At 37.8% G+C, this 18,822-nt stretch overlaps 2 protein-coding genes across 2 annotated transcripts; one reads left to right on the top strand and one right to left on the bottom strand.

The window, feature by feature from the left end:
• Positions 1-269: 269 nt before the first annotated feature.
• On the top strand, positions 270-5,916 carry LOC104883179 (F-box protein At3g07870). The gene is made up of 2 exons (XM_010667656.3): positions 270-1,627; positions 5,644-5,916. Coding segments are annotated over exons 1-2 (1,257 nt in total). The 5' UTR covers positions 270-371; the 3' UTR covers positions 5,645-5,916.
• Positions 5,917-6,678: 762 nt separating this feature from the next.
• LOC104883177 (hypothetical protein) lies at positions 6,679-12,553 on the bottom strand. Its single transcript, XM_010667655.4, has 10 exons — positions 12,313-12,553; positions 10,374-10,482; positions 10,061-10,253; positions 9,441-9,577; positions 9,040-9,328; positions 8,564-8,670; positions 8,278-8,452; positions 7,862-8,057; positions 7,535-7,775; positions 6,679-7,323 (listed from the first exon to the last, which is right to left on the bottom strand). Exons 1-10 carry the CDS (start codon positions 12,404-12,406, stop codon positions 7,098-7,100), a joined length of 1,767 nt encoding a protein of 588 aa, XP_010665957.1. The 5' UTR covers positions 12,407-12,553; the 3' UTR covers positions 6,679-7,097.
• Between the last annotated feature and the right edge of the window lie 6,269 nt (positions 12,554-18,822).

Here is an 18,822-nt window from a genome sequence, read left to right as displayed (position 1 = left end):
ACATTTCCATTTAGAGAATGTATTAAACATGTATGATATCTTTTGGGATCCCGTCCACATTGAATAGACTTATAGTTTCTGGGTTAGTGTACTTACTGCAAAGAAACGCTGAAGTCTGAAGACGTAGTAGTAAGGTTTTTGGAGATTCATCCAGTACTTTTCTTTACTTTAAGTAGTAGGTTGTCATGCCATTGCTAGGTCGCCTATATATATATAATATATATATATATATATATATATATATATATATATATATATATATATATATATATATACCCAGCTTCCTGCTTCTCCAAATTCTTTTCTCTTGCTTATTTTAGTCCCATTTTAATATCTTAAACATCCTACATACTCATTTTCCTCTTCAAAAAATGAGTGATGTTTTTCCAGAAGAACTGTTGCTGCAAATTTTGGTCAGGTTGTCTGTAAAGGCTCTGCTGCTATGCAGGTCTGTTTGCAAGTCCTGGTGTTTGCTCATTAGCAGTTCTCACTTTATTAATTCACATATACGTCACAACCATGCTGTTGGTAATCATAACCTGCTCTTGAGGTGCTTCAGCAACAACCAAGAGAAAGAAATTTACACCTTACATGATGAAATTGATAGTTTAAAGACAATTAGGGAACTGGTCTTTCCATTTGATAAACCTCAAGGGGATTTTTTCACAGTTGTGGGTTGTGTTAATGGGTTGATTTGCTTATGGGATGACACTCATGAGCTCAACCCTGTGACTTTGTGGAACCCTGCACTCCAAAAGTCTTTTCGTGTTCCTAGTCTTCATTATAGCATGTCTGATGATGGACCATTGGCTTGCCAAAAGTTGGCTTTTGGGTTTGGCTTTGATGCGTTAGCCAATGACTATAAGATTTTGAGGATTGCTTTTACCTTTGCTCATTTCATAAAGAATAGGAGAATTGACAGAAGGCCTTTGTCCTTTTTGAGTAAAATTGGTGTATGCTCAGCTGACATCTTCTCTTTAAGTACCAAATCATGGAGACATATTAATACTTCTGTGCCCTTGCAACAACTAAGTATTCCAGTATTTGTTAATGGAGCTCTTCATTTCTTGACTAGCAAAGATGGTAATCAGTTTGTTGTTGTGTCATTTGATTTAAATGCTGAGGCTTTTGTTGAAATGGCATGTCCTCCAGATGCAAAACTTGGTACACACTTGGATCAACGGATTGTGGCATCGTCTGAGACTATTTCTCTGCTTCATCAACGGCATGAGCATCTTTACGACATATGGGTGATGAAGAAGTATAATGTGGCCGAGTCTTGGATCAGATTATTCTCAATAGATCTGGATATGTCTCTTGGATGGAAACGCATACTTGGCTTTAGTGGAAACGGAGGATTGATGTTGGTTGGAAGTGGTAGTTGGGTGGGCTATCCGATTGTGAATGCCATACAAATTGTGGATTTTCAGCCCCTAGGCTCATACTGTGCTCCATATGCAGAAACCTACATGGAAACTCTAGCTCTACTGCAGGACGATAATACTATAACCCATTTGCAACAAAATATTGGCGGCGCTGTGCAGGACCATAAAAGAAGAGGGCAAGAGATACGTCGTGTTGCAGGCAAGAGGCGGGGAAAGAGTGCCCGTGTGTCTTTAACTCACTAGTAAGTAACTTTTTGTCGACCTGTATTTCTGTAATACAAAATCAATATAGCTTATGATGCATCTTAAAGTTGAATTTCAGTGAGCTGTGTCTCGTAAATCGTAATTCTGTAACTTCCAAGTTCCAATACTAGGAGTTCTTTTTTTCACACAAATAGCTCTACCTTAGTCATTCCATTTCTGATGATGTGTCAAGTTAAATGCACAATTGTTTAGGAAGCTTCTGACTTGTCATTGTTGGTAAAATTATATGTTTACTTCTACATCATGTAAACTTGAAATGTCTAGCTAGTCTCGACTGTCGAGTTAATTTGTTTCTCTTGGTCTTGTTTACAATTGTGCATTTAAATTTAGTCCAATGTTTAGCGAGTTTTGTGCATGTCTGACTGACTTCCTTGGTAAAAATATATGTTTCCTTCTATGTCATGTTAAGTTAAATTGTCTAACTAATTTTAAATGTGTCTAGATGTATCCTTAGTGAAACTTTTAGGAACTTCAGAACTCGACATCCATACATGTCAGTACAAATGGATGTCACTGTTGTACAATGCTCTTGTTGTTATGTTACTCCCTCTGTCCCATATTATTTGCTACATTTGCTTTATCACAAAGACCAAGGAGGGAGTGGGGACCATTGCCATAACAAGAATTAACAAAAAAGCAAATAGGTAAATTGTGGGACCTATGTACTATATATGGAAATATTTACAAAAACCAAGGAGGGAGTGATGGCAAATTTGTAAATAAAGTGTGGGACCTATGTACTATATATGGAAATAGTTGCAAATGTAGCAAATAAATTGGGACACACCTAAATGGCAAAATGTAGCAAATAAATTGGGACGGAGGGAGTAATTTGTAGTGCTACGGTTATGGAATGTGTATTCTATCTGAGCTGATTACTTTTATGTGGGCACGTCAACATTTTAAGCTGAACTTTTATCTAAATGCATCATGGAAATGCTGTTATTGTAAAGCATTCTGTTAGAAGTAAGCACTTCCAGTCCAGATTACATGTAAGAAACATAAAGAAGTAATCTTAAATGGCTATGACCATGATATATGATCACATATCAATAGATTAAAAACAAAAAAACAAAAGAGAAAAGGATTCATCTTTATTGCCATATGCTTATAAGGCTGAGTAACGGAATTCAGTGACTGGTGTCTAGAAAAAATTGCAAAGAATTATAACAACACGTACATGCATGAAAATTTCAGACTTGCTAAGTTTGCTCATCTTCAATCAATTGCCTTTTTCTATCTATAGATGCCTTGTGCTGTTTTTTACGTATATAAGTGTATGATATATCTTGATAAAGGAATCTTTTTGGATTTTTTAATGGCTCTGTATCTTGCTTACATTGAAAGATGCTAGCATGCTTCCGATTTTGCAACGAGGTAAGTAAAGGTTTGAATTCTTCTTTTATTATGCTTCATGCATATGATGCTATGAAAGTTTACCCCTCACGACTCATGTTTTAATTGCATAATTACTTGCCATGTTAAACTATGAACTTCACAAGAGTGTAAAATGTCAAGCAGAGTTCCCTTTATGTCAAGAAATAATTTAAGGAAGCGTTTTGCGGCCATGCATCAATGAATTAACCATCACAAAATGTATGTTTTATCTTTTTTGTTATGGTAACTAAAGATGAATCAGTACTTCATGTCAAAAATCTTGAACAAAGGCCACATTGCTTACCTATTGTGTGCCCATTCATATTTGTCTAAAAGTTTCTAATCCGTAGATGCATTTCTCCAGAAACTATTTCTAGAGAAAGTCAAAGGTGTTTGGCCACCCAATTTTAAAAGTTTATCCAAGAAGAGAAATATTTTTCCACTACCATTTCATGTCTAGTGTTTCTTATATGTATATATATGTATATGTATGTATGTATATATGTACATATACATATACATACATACGTTTCATAATTTTTTTTGCTGACTGCCTAAATCCTCCGTTTAGCCGTCATCAAACCACCAGCACCACCACCACTTGTCCAGTTGTCCTCTCACCCCACCTGTTGTCTCTCTCTCTCTCTGCTCTACTGAAACTAAGCTAGTAATATTGTCAATGATCCCCAAAATAAGTACCCCTTAGATGCAAAGATTTTGATGAAAATAGCAAGAAAATCTATTAATTCCAAGATGTAGGCTTTAGCCTTTTCACTTTCTTCAAACGAACGTCTAATGATGATATTTGGCAAAGGGTATTTCGTCTCTACCATTCCCTTACTATCTACATCTGCGGCATGAGCATCTTTTGTTGTCATGGAAAGTTTTTCTTACATCATGTTTCACCAGAGCCATACAGTTTTCATGATGGTTCCATACACCCACAAGAAGAAGATGGCATCTAACTGATTTCACACAGCCGTGGAGACTCTGGGATCTAGAGTGGTGCCATCAATGTGATCAATGACATTGTAGGGATGACCAACAACTTGAAAAAGTTCAGCCAAAGAGTGATGTTGGACTTTTTGTAAATCAAGGACAAGAAATATTAAGTTTGTGATGTTGGACTTAATGTAAATCAAGGACAAGAAATATTAAGTTTGTGATGTTGATGGTGTGAGTAGGAAGGAGGAGGTGGTGGTGGCGGAGTGGGGTTTCCATTTCTAGCTGGTTTTGTGAAGAAGAAATAGTGATATGATGCTAGATAATGGGAGCCATTGGGAGGTTTCCATTTCTAGCTGGTTTTGTGAAGAAGAAATAGTGATATGATGCTAGATAATGGGAGGTTTCCATTTCTAGCTGGTTTTGTGAAGAAGAAATAGTGATATGATGCTAGATAATGGAATGACTAGTATGTAGTCAATGTATAGTCTAGCATAGGCAAGAAAGTAAAATTTTATAATAGAAGGAAATGATTTACATAAGTAAGACTATTCTGTCACTAGTAGGTGGCTTCACTGTCACTTGGTAAATTGCGGACTTAGTGAATTACAGCGTGATTGAGAAAGAGAGGAAAGCTTAGGTTGAATTTAGGTTAACCCCTAAGTGAAGCTAGGCTTCTTTATGTTGTACGTCGGGTAAAGGATAAGCTTAAATGTTTTATCTGACTTAATCGGGTGTGTGGGTAGGGTCGGGTTGGAAAGCATTGGACTCGGAGTCATACCCTTCTCTATAGAGCACAACCAATGGTTGCCCTATAGTTTGTGGTCATTAATTATGTTTGTTACTTTCTCACTCTTTCACATACCCCACCATTTTTTCTCTCTCCTCCATTTCGTTCTTTGCTCCTCTTATTCTTGGTCCATCATGAAGAGCTGGGCATCAATTGTTGACCAAATTTCTTCTCTCTCCTAATAAACTAATATTACTTCTATACTCTCTCTCCTCATAACCCACAAGAAGGACAACGGTTGGGAGCACTTTTATCTAGATCAAGACCACAGACCAATAGGGTTTGAACAAATTGGAATTGTACAACCTGGTAGCATCCAAGCTAGTCCGGGTATGGACATGGGGGTTCTGGACCCATTGTCTACAGCTAGCTAGGACTTTATATATTGGTGTTGTCAGCCAAGCTAGTTTTCCATTGATGCAATTTAGAACTGCTAGTTTATCTTATCTTTCCAACCGATCAGGAAACTATTAGCTGCCCAATTTTTTTTTGGATTGAAGTTCAAATAATTTTTTCTCTTTATTCCAGTTTGTATCGGTCCTCTACATCTTATTTGTAATTACATTCATAGTGGAACACTAGTTGCTGCCACTGCACAATTGTATATTGTAGTCACTTTCATCTGAAGGACAGAGATAATATGAGCATCAACTTCATGTACATATATTATCTCATTACTTATATACATGTCATGAGTCTTAAACATTTAGCTGATAGCAGATATAAATTAATTGAGCTGAACTTTAATTTCCCTTGATAGCTTGCTGGATACAATGAGTTGCCGGAGTTGTTGAGTCTTTGCTCTCTCTTGATATAATCGAGATAAGTCCATAGCAGCCTGCAATTTTAGTCGAAGGTACTCATGTTTCCTCTGATAATTTATAGGTTCTGCAGTAGGGGATGTTCACGGGATACCTGCCAGAAAATGCTTAGTGAACATCAAATATGGAGATCAGGCAGTCATTGCAGCAGCTCTGGAAGCTTTAATTGTTGTTGTAAACTCTCACCTTTTCAATTTCTTTTGGTATCATGTTAGCCAATAATTGTGACTGTTGCACTCTAGATTTTAGTCTGGAGTTTGACTATGTTCTAGTCTTGAGATTTCGAATCTGATTATTTCAACTTCTAAAATAGTTCAGAACTTCCTTTGACTGGAAACTTGCCTGTTATTATGCTAAAACATGTTTATTACGTTTTTGTTGTTTTGGCCTTTGGGCACTTGCTTGTACGAGGACCTCCTTAGCAAATGCACTGGTCGGTTCGTTTGGTAAGCGATGACATCTATAGGTAATATTTTGAGGTAGTTATTTAGTTGAATATAGGAAGTCTCAGAAGGAGTCTTCATGTATTTGCATTTTTGTAGGATGTCCCAAGCTTTGTCTGGTTGATCATCAAAGCTAAATTTTTTCGTGGAATGTTTTGCTTACCTAGTTGCGGAACCTAAAGTAACTTCATTCTTTTGGTGAACTTTCCAGGAGATGTAATTTTTCATGTTTTTATCGACCAAATAAGTCCACATTTTTCACTTCTTCAAAGCTTTTCTTCCCTTATTTTTGTCAACTAACACATGTACTATTTATATGATTACTTATTCAAAACTAAGGTAATGTTTTTCTATCTTCAAATATTTTTCTTTACAAATTTATATTACCATCTACTCCCTCCGCCCTCTATTATTTTACCCGTATTCCTTTTAAGGATGTCCCTTATTAGTTTACTCCTTTCTTTTTTTTGCTGTTTTTGAAATGGGACTACAAACTTTTCATCACACATAAATTCAACTTTAATATAAGTAATAATTTCTCTTTCTTTTTATGACCTATAATATTATTTCTTCTAAAACTCTGTGCAAAAAAAGAAGATAAACTAATAGAGGACGGAGGAAGTATTAGACTATTACCATGTTAAAGGTGCATCGAGTCAAGCAGGATGAAATTTCACTACCATAACAGTTGCCATAATAATTTCTTTACAAAATTAATTAGTAGCACCATTTATTACCCGCAACCAAATAATTTGTATTTGTTAAAAATCCTCTATTAATATAATAATGATCGTTCAAAGAGGGTATTTGATCTTTACAAGAGTGTAGTTTGTTGACTGAGTTCATTTATGATGCTCTATAAAACTGATCGAGCAGAAACTATAACATCTGAATAGTATTGCTTTTTCCCAGCTATGCCATCAATTGTCAAAGTAGAGGCAACCAAAACACTATTTAGTTGGTTGATCGGTTTTGATCATTGTGCATTGAACTCCATTGATTCTGGCAAATAGTTTCTCTCAACTCATCCACGGAACGTATGTGTCCCAACTCCCAAGTTTGCAAAAAGCCATGACTACACAATATTTGCGACACTATACTCGGTTTTTCCCGCATCACTTTCTTCTGAGGCCTCATCTGATTCCTGACTGTCTGAAGCATCTCTCCTGGTGGAATTGTCGACAATGTAGTTCACCAAGGCACCAGTCTTGGCAGCCTCCATGTACAAAACTCTAACCAAATGCTGGAATCTACGTCTGAAAGTCGGCATCCTGGACATGGACCCCACAATACCCTGCAATCTGGAAAAACGATGAACTTTCTGTTAACTAAAAATCTTTCCAAATAGCAGAGGAATGTGATTTACAAATATGGCGAAATGTTTCCCTTCCCTTCCCTTCCCTTCCCCTATGTTATATCCAAACAACAAAAGTAAATCCCTCACTTCCCTTCCAAATCTTCCTACTCAAACATATCAAAGAGTCCCCAATAAATCCTTGCACAGATACATACCTTCTGATGATAGATTGTAATTGTGCTCTTCTGATGTTATCTTCAGATGGAAACCCGATATCATCCCAATCTTCTGGTATCTGATTTTTGCTTTGCATGATTGCTCGTTGCAAACAAGCTTCTTCATTTTCCTCTAAATTTAATTTTCTGATCTGCTCTTTCATGATCAAGAGAGGTTCAATGAACCATAGAAACATTTTATCTCTTGGCCAATTTGTAATTGTTAGATCAGACTCATCAGCTGGAAATAGATAAACTGAACGGATTAGGGAGCACACTTGTCAATAACCCATAAATTACAGAATGTCATGTGCAGAAGAAACGTACGGACGACTAAACCAGGTGAATCCGACTTAGCAGAGACGAGCAAACATCTCATAAGGCACCATGCCGGAAGTGCAGTTCCCAACTTCTTGCAATCCCCTTTCACAACACAATCTCTGATGTCTTGCACATTTATCAGACCTTCATGAAGCAGTTTCCTTCCATTCACCTCACATGATTTAAACAGCCAATCCAGTAACTGCAAATAAACAATGATGGGGAGAAATGAAAGATACAGTTCATAGGACAAGACAACCAAGATTCAGACATCAAAGAAAATTAAAATAGATAAAAATACAGGATTGTGAAACAGATTACTATTTTAGCATACTGCACACATAATGGCTTGCTGTAACATTTAGTGAATTATAGTGACTCTGAAAGACTGATACTGAGTACAGATTAAATATGTTTCTTACCTTTATTGGCTTATAATGTTGAATTGCAGCTTTCAATGTTCTTGAGCGTTGTGACGTCAGTGTTGAATCACCTAACCCTTCTCTTCCATCCTTTTCCACATTATTCTCACTTTCGTGTGAGGTTTTCCTCTGTATGCTATCCGGAGAAGAGTTGGCATTCCTTCGATATCTTGGCCTGGCTGTCCAATTGGTTACAAGTCATGAAACTTTTAAGTGTAAAGTGATATTGTAGGAAGAAATTGTGTTTTCATCAATAGGTTTTTGAGATTTCAATTCTGTAAGATACCTGGGAAGGCGTGACCCTGGCTCCAAATAAAGTAGATCATTAGCATACTCGTCAAATAGGGAGACAACAGCTACAATATATGCAAGTCCCATCCTCAAAGAGTGTTCCTGCGACCATTTAAATACTTTAACATCGTCTCATAGAATTTAACAAAGAACGTGTCAACTTATTATCTTAGTTACATTTACATATGGTGACCATATCCTCATATATGTTGGTATATTAATTGAATCACTGATATGCTATGTCGAACTTGGGTACTCAAGCCAGATACGGGAAGGTATCCAAGTGTCTGACTATGCTATTTTACCAATTACTTTCATGATCTGGCCCAAAATGAAATACCCATGTCGGAGTGTCAAGGGTCCGATCGAGGTACTTGAGATAAAATGAAGAGTTCGAGTAACATAGCTGATATGTTGAGAGAGAAGACACAAAAATCTCTTCCGCGAAGTAATGTGAAGTTGTGAACATACCTGATGAACAACAACACCGGCATAGACCCCGAGAAAGAAACTAGACATGAATGCAGCAACAACTGATCCAATTACGGCAAGAGGCCAAAGGATAATGGCAAGACCGCCAAATGGGACACATACTGTCTCGAGAAATGGCCCTTCTCTTCCAATAAAATCTTCTAATAGCCTTTTCCATCCAGTAATAAGCATGTATGGGCTCTTCCAAAGAGCAAGGACTGTTATTGAAGGTACATCTACCAACAGAGCAAGTAGGCTGACCAACAAACAGCCAGGCAACCTTGACAGCCTTAAAAAATACAATATAGTCATAATAAGTACCAACTCAAAAAAAATCAACTTATGCGTTCAACAAGCACACATATTTGTTTGGAAGAATATGAGACTATATATCTATTTACTTTATCTCCACGGGCTCCTCCTCAGCAGGTGTTTTCATGATGAGTTCATCCATGTAGGAGAAGTAGGAGTGGAAGCAAAAATCAGTGAAGTCCCGTACCACCGTGCAGCTTGCCTGAATTGTTGGCCAACAGCCATCCTGTTGTAATGTAAATGTAAGCAAGCCATATGTAAAATAAAAGATCCATATCAACCATATTGTAATGTTCTGTCAAAAAAAAAAAATCCTTGTTGTCGTGGGAATGGTAAACTTATGGCCAGAAGAATAGTTTTTGAGGAGGTATGTCACCATCTATCTTTGTTTTTGCTTGAAAGTACTACTATATGCATTCAATCGACTTCTACTAGATGAACCATATATAGCTGATGCAATGTCAGCCAGCTACTGATGATAAATGAAAAAATTCGCTTCAATGAAATCGTCTACTATCTTATTATTGTATATTCCCCACACAATTACAACAAAAATATTGGAAGAAATCCATTTATTAAATCGATAAAAGATAAGAGAAAAGTATTCAGGCAAAAATATGTACAGAGTAAGTCTCAGTGAATTGAACATAACATGTTGTAGCATAATAGCAACCATATAAAGATAGGCTTGGAAAGGAATATATCTTACAGCTACACAGTGGTAGCATTTATCAGGGACATTCTCTCCAACAGCTTCAAAAGTTGCAATTAATGGCGAAAAAAACCCGAATCCAATCCCACCTACAAAACTCCCAAGGATACCAGCAAAAGGCCAAAGGACAAGAGGCATCGGCAAGAAAAGCAATGTCCCAATCTTCAGAGTCATCCCCAATCTCTTTGTTCTGGTAGTCAAAAGCCAAACAGAACAATGAGGTTAAAGAATACTAATATGAGAGATCAAAAAAGCATATGAAGCTTCACAAACTGTGTACTGAGAGTGGAATGAACAGAACAAAACACACCTCACTACACAGTAACAAGTCCAGATAAAATGAGCAGGCCACAGTCCGATAATCACTGAAGAATTTCCAACACTGATAATGACTGCTGCAACTGGACTGATGATCAAAGCTGTGAAGTGCACTTCAGAATATAAACAACGTTTCATGTAAATTACGATTTATGATAAACTACTCAACCTCTCACAGTTCAGCATAAACCTCATTTGAATAAAATTCTCGACAAATGTAGAAAGTTATATCTAGAAAAAACTTCGACAGAAACAGCAAATAAATATAGCAGTATGTTACACAAGAAAAAGTACTTCCACGAACTACTCCATTATTGACGGCAAACATGAACTCTAGAAAAAGTCGGAAACTGAGAACTCAAACTACTAGTTTATTGGTCATATATGTGATCTTGTTAGTGTAAAATATATATGATATTGCAAGTGAAACTAATTTTCTGACTGGAATTTGATCTTATGACAACTAAATGATTATTCTCAATATATTCTTCATCTATAGTCAAACGAGCAATAACCTTCAAGGAGTCATTTATTACTATGCTTTAAAGAGAGAAAAAAGACTTCGCATGTTCCATGTAAGGAAGAAATCAATAATCAAGAGATGATCATACTAGACATAGGGATTACTAAAGTTAATCATCAAGTGTTCGCTTGGTTGAATGAAGAACATTCCAATGCAAACTGAGAAGTACAAAAAATTGTTTGGCCGAGTATGGAAAGTAGATCTTCACATGTGAAGCTCCACTTAGCTAAGGGGGATCAATCCTCCATTTTTTGGATGGTGAGAATTCATGTGTTTATGTCAATTAACAACTCCACAATATTCCATCTCCAATACTTTCCATGTTAATAAAAAAGGGACCAAAGATTTAACTATAACAATCGTTCGTCTAATCATTGTGATACAGAATTACTTTTTCTTAGTGGTAAATAAGAGACTTCTCATTGCAAGATAACCATACTACAACTTAGACCAGGGAAAGGAGGTGAGACTCGATAGTACCGTCTCGAAAGGACTTATCAAGTCTCAACGTAGGCTTCCTATCAAATTACAATTGCACTGCTTCAACAATTGCAATAAATAGTTCATTGGCATCCAAAAACCAAGATTTATGTTGGAATAAGTATGTATTGTCTATCTACACACATTTCAATTGCACCAATGCTAAAAGATGAAATTGATTTTAACCAAGTTGTTCCATACCCATCCACCATAATCCTCATAACTCACAATGAAAGTTCTTTACCTAATCCCTTAGGACTAAGGACATGTTCGGCAAAACTAGCGGTTGTAATAACTACAAGCTATGAGTAACCATTAGCCGTAGACTAGTAGTGTGTTAAAGGTAGCAATTGAATTAGCTATTTAATACAGGTTTTTGGCATAAACTTCTTGTTGAAATAACAAAATAAATAGAAAAAAATGGTACCTCGAAGCTATATATGGTAGATTTTGCTAACCACACAACAGCTAGTTTTGTTGACTTTTGTGAAACACTACTACAAAAGCTAAATTCTAGCATACACTAGTACTTTGTAAAAAATTATCATTTAAGCTACTTCAAAATCTAAGGCAAAATAAACCCTAATAAGTGATTTCTACACCACCAATACAAGTATCATTTGCTTATAAAATTAGAGGTCAATGAAATGATGAATAATAACAATACAGTATTAAATGCTACAATACTTATTCAGAGTAATTAAAGTTGACAACATTTTCTAACTTAGCTGCCCAAATGATCACCCATAACTTAGTTATGGGTGAAATTATGTTATGGGTCAAATTATCTTAAAATTATGCTTTCCATAAAGTAGTAAATGCAGTTTATTAAACAAAATAATGGTTAGAAAATACTATAAATTAAAGCTTATTATCAAAAGAAAAATAATGAAGAGTTAATTAGTAAATAATATAGAAAAAATAGGACCTTTGAAGATGCCCAAAATGAGAAGCAAGATGAAGAAAGGCAGAAATTTGATGAAGCTCCAAAGATTTGCAATAAAACCCACAGGAACCTTCATCAAATGAAAATTGGAAAGGCCTAAATGATAAACAATGACAATTAAATTTTTAAGATGGTGCAGTTCTAAATTTCATCTCAAGTAAACATTTTTAGTGGATGGCTTATAAAATGTTGAAATTTTCTCTTTCTCATAATTCATAAATGCAAATGAAGGAAAAAAAAAAGTTGTTGGGTTTGTAAAAAGTGAAGTTGATTTTGGCGAGGCGGCGCAAGGGCACAGGCGACGTGTTGAGAAGGTGCCACTCGTCGTGTGACTAAGGAGTGTAATCAATGCTGGAACGTTGTGGTGTCATTACAACAGGTCGATACTCCAAATAATCTCCAATGTTGCGAAAGAAGGACTTGCTAGCAATTTTGTAAAATATATAGCTAGTTGCTTAACTATTGGAGCATATAATGGAGTTTTGCTTTACTAAGCAAAATGACTCTATAGAGCAAATTGGCTTAGCCAAAATGTTGGATCCTACACAACAAATAGATTTTCAATAAGTGATAATTTATATATAAAAAAAAGGAAATGGTGATTGTAGTACCTACCTAAGCAACTAGCTAAATCACTAAGTGAAAGTATTGGGTCAGACCATCTGACCCAATATTCTCGTCAGACGGGCTGAGCCCAATTGTAAGCTTCACAAAGACATTCACTGTCCTTCTCTCTTCGATGCCCCTTCAAATCATGTTTGAGCTTAATGGGGATACTATAATGGTTTTAGTGAGGGAGTGATGACTTTCCCATGTTCTGGAATGTCGAACCCTCTGTTGTGAGAGGTCCCAAATACAATTCTCAGGAAGCCTGTGGCCTGTCAAACAAACAGACAAGAACCTAGTACGATCATCTAACCTCTTCTTTATCGGAATGGAGCCTTTGTGATCAAAACAGTTGATAGATCAGCGATATTAGATTCATATAACAAAGTTAGACAGGAGCAAGATGAGAAAAGACAGAAAAATGACACTGTTAGTGATACAACTGACTTACAGTTGCTTAGGATAATCTAATCCAACCTCATTTAAGAGATGAGAATTAGTATTGATAATTTCAGAAAGTTAGAATGTAGAATAACCTTCAAGAAATGAATCAATAATCAATAATGATTAAGAATGAAACTTAGAGAGAGAGAGATTCAGAAAAAGAGGAAGATTGTTTTCATTAGCATGAACATTACTCAACGGTAATAGGCTTTTTATAGCCTTTACATGATAGCAGAAAAATAAAGGAAAAAGAAAATGAGGTTATTCCTCCTAACAGAATTACTGCAAAAATAACTGAATAGAAAAGGACAAATCTAGTTTTTATTCCCCCTAAGTGAGGTGTCATTCATTCTCCTTCCACTTTCTATTGCCAGCTTTTCTATTGCCAGCTCAGCCTGCCAGCTCAGTATCTTTTCCCTCAATCCCTATTTTGATCCATTTGTGCCATTTCTTCCCTCCTCTCATGGTCATATTGCTGATGTTTGCATCAATGCCCTTCCCTTGAGCTGATCCTTGACCCCAAGGATCAAATTGTGGAAATTGCTCCTCGATAGCAATGGCATCTTCCCAGGTTGCTTCCTCAGGACCGGTGTGAGACCAGTGGATTAGCCACTGAGTTACAGCATGATGGCCCCTCTTGATAGTTCTCTTATCAATGACAGCTATGGGGTATCTGGTTTCAGCAGAGGTGGGTATATGGAAGGAAGTGGGGTCATGTCTGACAGGTAAGGGTCCATGGTGTTTCTTTAAGAGAGAGACATGAAAAGTAGGGTGTATTTTAGAAGAGGGGGGTAGTTTCAATGTATAAGCAACTGCTCCAATCTTCTTGATGATCTCGTATGGACCATAGTACTTAGGAGCCAGCTTTTGATTAGTCCTAGCTTGAACTGATTGTTGTTGATAGGGGTGGAGTTTGACATAGACCCAGTCTCCAATTATGAATTCCCTGTCACTTCTCTTCCTATCTGCTTGCTGTTTCATTCTATTGCGAGCCCTGCTCAGATGCTCTTTTAATAAAGCTATCATCTCCTCCCTTCTCTGTAGGCTTCTGTCCACACTTTCTATGGGTGTTGAACCAGCCAAGTAAGGAATATGTGTAGGGGGTGATTGACCATATAGTACTTCATAGGGAGAGAGACCAATGGCTGAATGGTAAGAAGTATTATACCAATACTCTGCAAGGGCCAACCATTTTGCCCATTCCTGAGGAGTGTCAGTACACATACACCTCAAGTAAGTTTCTAGACACCTATTTAGAACCTCAGTTTGTCCATCAGTTTGGGGATGATAAGCAGTGGACAGCTTGTGGTGTACCCCTTGTAACTTCATTAACTCAGACCAGAAACCACTAATGAAGATCTTATCTCTATCAGAAACAATAGATTTAGGTGATCCATGAAGCTTGTGTACCTGATCCAGGTAAGCTTGGGCCACCTTGAGAGCTGTGAAAGGGTGAGATAGGGAGATAAAGTGGCCATACTTGCTGAGCCTGTCAACTACCACCATTATCACTGTTTTGCCCATGGAGTTTGGTAACCCTTCTACAAAATCCATGGTTATCTCCTCCCAAACTCTCTCTGGAATAGGAAGAGGCTGGAGCAACCCTGGAGAAGCGCTATGATCATACTTACACTGTTGGCATACTTCACAGTGTTTAATGTGATTGGTGACCTCCCTCTTCATGCCAGACCAGTAAAATAAGGTCTTAATTCTTCTCACAGTTGCTTCTATCCCTGAGTGTCCTCCTACTGGTGAGTTGTGGAGCCAAGTGAGTATCTTGTTTTTAAGAGGAGAGCTGTTTCCAATAACCAACCTTCCCTTCCTCCTGAGTTGGCTATTCTGCCAAGAGAAATGAGGGTGAGAGCTAGGGTTGGTGGTCACTTCCTGAATGAGAGCCTTCATGTTAGGATCTTCCTGCCACACCCTTTGAATCTCTTCTAGCAAGGTGGAATCTAGAGTAGAGACTAGGAGAGCCATGATCTGGGGGTTGTCAATTCGAGATAATGCGTCTGCTACCTTATTCTCCCCTCCACTTTTATACTCAATGATGTAGTCCAGGCCTGCTAACTTGGACATCCATTTCTGCTGAAATGGAGTTACAATTTTGTGACTCAGGAGGTATCTCAGACTTTGTTGGTCAGTCCTGATGATGAAGGGCATGACCATGAGGTAGTGTTGCCACTTCCTCACAGCATAGACAATTGCTAATAGCTCCTTCTCATAAGCTGAGAGGTGCAAATTTCTTTCAGATAACCCTTTACTAATAAAGGCAATAGGATGACCCTCTTGCATGAGCACTGCCCCTATCCCAGAGCCAGAAGCATCAGTTTCAATGACAAATTGTTTCTGAAAGTTTGGTAAGGCTAGCACAGGTGGGCTAGTCATGGTTTTCTTCAATAATTCAAAGGCTTCAGTTGCTGTTGAGTTCCAGTGAAAAGCATCTACTTTGAGTAGATTTGTCAGGGGCTTGCACACCTTCCCATAATCCTTCACAAACCTTCTGTAGTATCCTGTGAGGCCTAGGAACCCTCTGAGCTGCTTGAGAGTTTTAGGTTGGGGCCAGTCCAGTATGGCTTGAATCTTCTCTGGCTCAGTTGTAACCCCTTCTTCAGAGATAATGTGCCCCAAATAATTAACTCTGGTGGACCCAAAGGAACATTTCTTCAAATTGGCATGAAGGGAATTGTCCTCCATGGCTTCCAGGACAACCTGTAAATGGTTAAGATGCTGCTCCCAAGTGGGACTATAAACTACTATATCATCAAAGAATACTAGTACAAATTTCCTCAAGTATGGTTTAAACACAAAGTTCATTAAAGACTGAAAGGTAGAGGGTGCATTGGTCAGTCCAAATGGCATGACCAAGTACTCAAAATGACCAAAATGAGTCTTAAATGCAGTCTTATGGATGTCACCATCATGCATCCTAATCTGATGATAGCTAGATTTCAAGGCAATTTTAGAGAAGTATGAGGTACCTTGTAGCTCATCCAGTAACTCTTCAATAACAGGTATAGGGAACTTGTCCTTCACAGTGGCCTTGTTGAGAGCCCTGTAGTCAACACACATTCTCCACCCCCCATCTCTCTTCTTGACTAAGACTACTGGGGCAGCAAAAGAGCTGGTGCTATCTCTGATTAGTCCCTGGTCCAAAAGCTCCTGAACCAACTCTTCAATGATATTTTTCTGGGTTGCAGGGTACCTGTATGGTCGAATATTTATGGCTTGGGTGTTGTCTTTGAGAGGAATTTTGTGATCAAATTTCTCCCTAGTAGGTGGTAATTCAGAAATATCTGAGAAAAGTTTAGGGAATTTTTGTAGTAGGTAAAGGATATCAGGATGTAGGCTGTCCTCAGGTTGCAAGGAATTGAGTTGTGGATTAAAATAGCTATGCACTGGTACTACCTGCATCGTAGAGAGTTCCCCTGTATGTTGTATTAGCTTAATGAGCTGTTCAGATGGTATGCTTTTTAGCCTCATTGTGGTAGCCCCTCTCAACTTCACCTTCCTGCCATCTTGCTTAAACTCCATGGTTAGGTTTTTGAAATCCCAAAGGATTGGACCTAGGGTCGTGAACCATTGTATTCCCATTACTGCATCACTCCCACTCAGTGGCAGTAGTAGAAGATCTGCATTGAAAGTATATCCTTGCATTCTCCACTCAAAGTTCCTAGTGATGGAGTCACACTTGATTTGACCCCCATCCGCTACTTTCACCCACATTGGAGCTACCTTCTCTACCTTACATCTTAACCTTGCTGCAGTGGAGGAATCTAGGAAGTTATGAGTACTCCCACTGTCCAACAAGACCTGTAGAGGCTTCTTGTTGTGTTGGCCTACCATCCTCATAGTTTGGAAGTTACAGTTTCCATCTAAGGCTTGCAAGGATATCTGAGCACACATAGGTTCTGTTTGAGTCTCTTCACTCTCTTCTGTTTCCTGCTCCTCTTCATCATCTTCTACCTCAATGTGAAACAGCTGGGGTCTCTTCCCTTTACATTTATGTCCCTGATCATATTTTTCATCACACCAAAAACAAAGACCCTTGGCTCTTTTTTCCCCCATTTCAGCAGCAGTAAGGGTCCTCCTATTTGGGTTGTTTGTAGGGTTAAATTTCTGTGTGGTTCCCTTCCAGGAAGAGTTAGGACCTGGGGTGAGCTTGGGTGTAGGTAAAAGGGGAGGTAAGGCTTTTTGTGGTGGTAGTGTTTTAGGTTTCCTATTCCTGTGTACTGCCTCCTGGAGTTTTGCCAAACAGTGGGCTTGTTGGATGGTACTGGGTGTGAACATTCTTACTGCTAGCTGGATTTCTTCCTCCAGTCCTCCCAAGTAGCAGCTCAGCAAGTGTTCAGGTGATAAGGTTAATCTACTGGCCAAGCTATCAAATGAGTCATGGTACTGTTGAATGGTACCAGTTTGTTTTAAGGCCTTCAAGTCTGCCATGGGATCATCATAAATCTCTCCAAAGCGATCAGTTATGTCTTGCACATACTGATTCCAGCTAACCACTCCCTTACTCTTAGTGTAACTCTGGTGCCATAACAGAGCTCTACCTTCCAGATGGATAGCTGCTAATTTTACTTTTTGCAAATCATTTACATTATCCAACTCAAAGAACTGGTTACACTTATACAACCAAGATTTCAGCCCTTCCCCTTCAAATTTAGGAAACTCAATCTTAGTGAGCCTAGTGGAAAACTGATAAGATTGATTTCCCTGGGTGTGATTAACTAACACATTATTAGCCTGGCCCTCTGTATCTTTCTCAGATACTAATTTGGTAATTTGAACAGACAACCCCATCATTAAATCACTCAGTTCAGAGATTGATTTTGCATTTTTATCAATGTTCATGGTGTTTAGAGCATGAGTTTCATCAAGTTTCTTTGTAATGTCTGTAATAGTCTGGGTGTTTTTATCTATATTCAAGCTATTACTGATCTGGTTTTGTTCTAGCAAGTTTTTAATGGTTACCTCTAGCTTCTGGAGGTCTGATGATGACACATACTCTCCTTCTTCGCTAACCCTGCCTGTAGGTTTGGGTGGCATGATTACTCCAAGGACTCAACTGCTCTGATACCTATGATACAACTGACTTACAGTTGCTTAGGATAATCTAATCCAACCTCATTTAAGAGATGAGAATTAGTATTGATAATTTCAGAAAGTTAGAATGTAGAATAACCTTCAAGAAATGAATCAATAATCAATAATGATTAAGAATGGAACTTAGTGAGAGAGAGAGAGATTCAGAAAAAGAGGAAGATTGTTTTCATTAGCATGAACATTACTCAACGGTAATAGGCTTTTTATAGCCTTTACATGATAGCAGAAAAATAAAGGAAAAAGAAAATGAGGTTATTCCTCCTAACAGAATTACTGCAAAAATAACTGAATAGAAAAGGACAAATATAGTTTTTATTCCCCCTAAGTGAGGTGTCATTC

Source organism: Beta vulgaris, chromosome 9 (genome assembly GCF_026745355.1).
Source record: "Beta vulgaris subsp. vulgaris cultivar EL10 chromosome 9, EL10.2, whole genome shotgun sequence".
NCBI classification, from domain to species: domain Eukaryota; kingdom Viridiplantae; phylum Streptophyta; class Magnoliopsida; order Caryophyllales; family Amaranthaceae; genus Beta; species Beta vulgaris.
Note: the sequence above shows the minus strand (reverse complement) of the source record. Positions and strands in the feature narration are given on the sequence as shown.